General features: G+C 36.6%; 1 protein-coding gene across 1 annotated transcript; it reads right to left on the reverse strand.

The window, feature by feature from the left end:
- Window positions 1-794: 794 nt before the first annotated feature.
- On the reverse strand, window positions 795-2,823 carry LOC120069374 (ATPase WRNIP1). Its single transcript, XM_039021121.1, has one exon. The coding sequence runs from the start codon at window positions 2,633-2,635 to the stop codon at window positions 995-997; it is 1,641 nt and encodes a 546-aa protein (XP_038877049.1). The 5' UTR covers window positions 2,636-2,823; the 3' UTR covers window positions 795-994.
- Window positions 2,824-3,159: the final 336 nt, after the last annotated feature.

A 3,159-nucleotide genomic window follows, 5' to 3' on the forward strand; every position in this document is an offset into this window, starting at 1 on the left:
AACTAATAATTGTACTAATTTAAACTCCTAATTTTTGTAATTAATATTCTTCAGATTTTGTTCAACTAATATCATTCGAAACTTATAATTTGAGTCAATTAAACACCTAAATTTTTGTAAGTCAATCAATTTAGACCTTCTATTACGATTATTTTGAAAATCATCTTAGCAAAAAATTAATAGAAAGTGGTGTAAAATAAGTTTGAATTTTCAAAAACAAAAAATAAAAACCTAAAGTTCTATTAGTTAACCATTTGGTTTTTGGTTTTTATAATTAAGACCAAAGATATTACTTCTACCTTCAAATTTCATTATTTATTATCTACTTTTTATCTATGGATTAAAAAACCAAGTTAAAATTTAAAAACTAAGAGCCTGTTTGGTAACTCATTTTGTTTTTTGTTTTTAATTTTTGAAAATTAAGTATATTACCTTCTATTTTTTTTTTACAATAATTTGTATATTTCTTAAATACGAGAGTTAAATTCTTAGCTAAATTTAAAAAACAAAAATAAGTAAATAAAAACTACTTTTTTTAGTTTTAAAAATTGACCTGGAAGAAATTTTGAGGTGGAATAGTGCTAATAGACTTAATTTTTAAAAAACAAAAAACAAAAAATCAAATAGTTATCGAGCGAGATTTAAATAAGGATCAAACGACCTAAAATCATGTTTTCAAATTTAAAAACATGATTATAACATATGAAAAGGCAAAAGTCATTTTCATCCAATTTTGAATAAAATTTCCACGAGGGAGGAAGGCAGAGAGAGAAAAAAAATACAAAATCAAAGCATTGAAAGAGAGATGGGGGGTTCAGACAGATTTCATCATTGCATTCAAACATAAGCATTCATGTAATGATAAGGACCTGTGAGGAAAATGGCAAAAACAAAAGGCACCAAAAAGTTAAGAACTTCACAAGAAGAAAACGGTAAAGCCCCAAAAAAGAGTATTCACCACCAAAGTTAACAGTTAACAACCACTCCAAATTGGTCATTTCTTTGTATCTTGCGAGTCTGGCCAGTTGAGAAACTTATATCCTTGAAGAGAGGGTGGAAGGAAGCTTTGAGTTGCAGAAGGATTATCTGGAGTGTAAATATATCCCTTCCCATATCCAATTTCCTTCATCAGCTTTGTTGGAGCATTCCTCAAATGAAGAGGCACACCCTCATTTTGTCCAACAGATTCCCTCACTGCCTTCTGTGCAGCTCCCATCGCTCGGTACACCGCGATGGACTTTGGAGCGAGTGCTAAATATGCGACACATTGAGCTAGAATGACATTGCACTCAGGCATGCCTATGAAATGGCAGGCTTGATAGCAAGAAACAGCCTGATTGAGAGCCAATGGATCAGCTAACCCGACATCTTCACTCGCAAATCTTACGAGTCTCCTAGCTATATACAGTGGCTGTTCTCCACCTTCCAACATTCTTGCCAACCAGTAAATTGAAGCATCTGCATCACTTCCTCTCATGGACTTATGAAGTGCACTTATAAGATTGTAGTGTTCCTCCCCTGCTTTATCATAAGCAAGATGCTTACATTGAAGTGCCTCTTTTACATCATCAAGAGTAACAACAGCCACAGATGATTCGACATCGGTACTCCCATCGTGATCTTCTACATAGCAATCGTTTATTTGGGCGGAGTTGGATCGGGCTGCGGCGGTGATAGCAGAGATCTCTAAAGCATTTAAAGCAGTCCTGGCATCACCATCACAATTAGCAGCTAAGAAATCAATAGCATCCTCCCCGATTTGAACCCCCATGGAAACAGTTCGAGCCAATCCTTTGATACAATCATCCACAGCTCGTTTCAAAATCAAAGCAACATGGTGGGGTTTTAAGGGATTAAGAGTAAGAACTCTACACCTAGACAACAATGGAGTGATCAAATGGAAAGAAGGATTCTCTGTAGTGGCACCCAAGAAGATGATGCTTCCATCTTCAATGACGGGCAAAAAGGAGTCCTGTTGGGATTTGTTGAACCTGTGAACCTCATCCAAAAACAAAATAGTCCTCTTATTATTCTTGATTCTAATTTTTCTAGCTTCCTCAACAGCATCCCTAACGTCCTTGACGCCGGAAGTAACAGCAGACAAAGACACAAATCGAAAAGACTGAGAGAAAGAAGAAGTAGAACCTACAATAGCTTTGGCAATTGAGGTCTTACCTGTACCAGGTGGACCCCAAAGGACAATGGAAGGCAACCGATTGCAGTCCAGAGCAGAACGAAGGATCGAATTCTTTGCCAGTAGATGATCTTGACCAACCACATCGTTGATGGTGCGAGGCCGCATCCGCTCTGACAGAGGCTCGTCCGGCGGCGACTGGAGTTTGGGACGCTTGGAAGGGGTAGGGTTGTCGTCGACGGCGTCTCGTTTGGGGAGGGAGGGGGGCGGTGGACGGGATTGGAAGAGGAAGAAGCGGTCGAGTTTGGGCTGGAGATTAGGGTTAGAAGAAATGGGGAGATTGGGTTTGGGGGAAGGCGAAGTGGAAGAGGAAGAGGATTTATGGTTGAGAATCCATTCGGTGGCTTTGAGAGTGGACTTGCCGCCGGTGGCGGCTAAGGCTTGAGCCGCCAGTTCGTCGGGAAAACCCATGTTCACCAGTTGCTCCATTTCTTCCCCCATTGAAATCAAATCTCTCTGCTTCTTCTTGTTCTTGTTCTTGTTCTTCTTCTTCTTCAATCGCAGTAATGGAGATGAAAATGGTGATCCAACTCTCTCTCTCTCTCTCTCTCAGAGCACAAGAAAACAAGAGAGAGAATACAAATATCAACAGTAAACCTTTATTCCATACCTCTCGCTCTGCCCTCCTTTTCTACCTTTTTTTTTATTTGGTTAAATTTTATCTTTAATTTTGGAATGTGTGTCTATTTACAAATTCGAAATTTTTAAAACTTAATTAATTCATTTATTAAATATGAATATAAATTTATTCTTTCAAAAATATAATATTTTTCCACCTTTTTACTTTTGTGTATGAACCTCCAACTTTCTATTAAAATAAATTTTGAGATTTGAGTTTTGTTTCAATCTGGTTTTAGAGATTTCAAGATTTTATTTATTTAATCTCTTTTTTTAATTAAATATTCACTTTGAATAATTGACGTTAATTTCTATTATTTAATTAAAAATAATTATAAAATAAAATT

This window comes from Benincasa hispida, chromosome 1, assembly GCF_009727055.1.
Source record: "Benincasa hispida cultivar B227 chromosome 1, ASM972705v1, whole genome shotgun sequence".
NCBI lineage: Eukaryota > Viridiplantae > Streptophyta > Magnoliopsida > Cucurbitales > Cucurbitaceae > Benincasa > Benincasa hispida.

Bases quoted from the DNA above. Each gene is read 5' to 3' on its own strand.
- LOC120069374 (XM_039021121.1), bottom strand. From the start codon at position 2,635: ATGGGGGAAGAAATGGAGCAACTGGTGAACATGGGTTTTCCCGACGAA.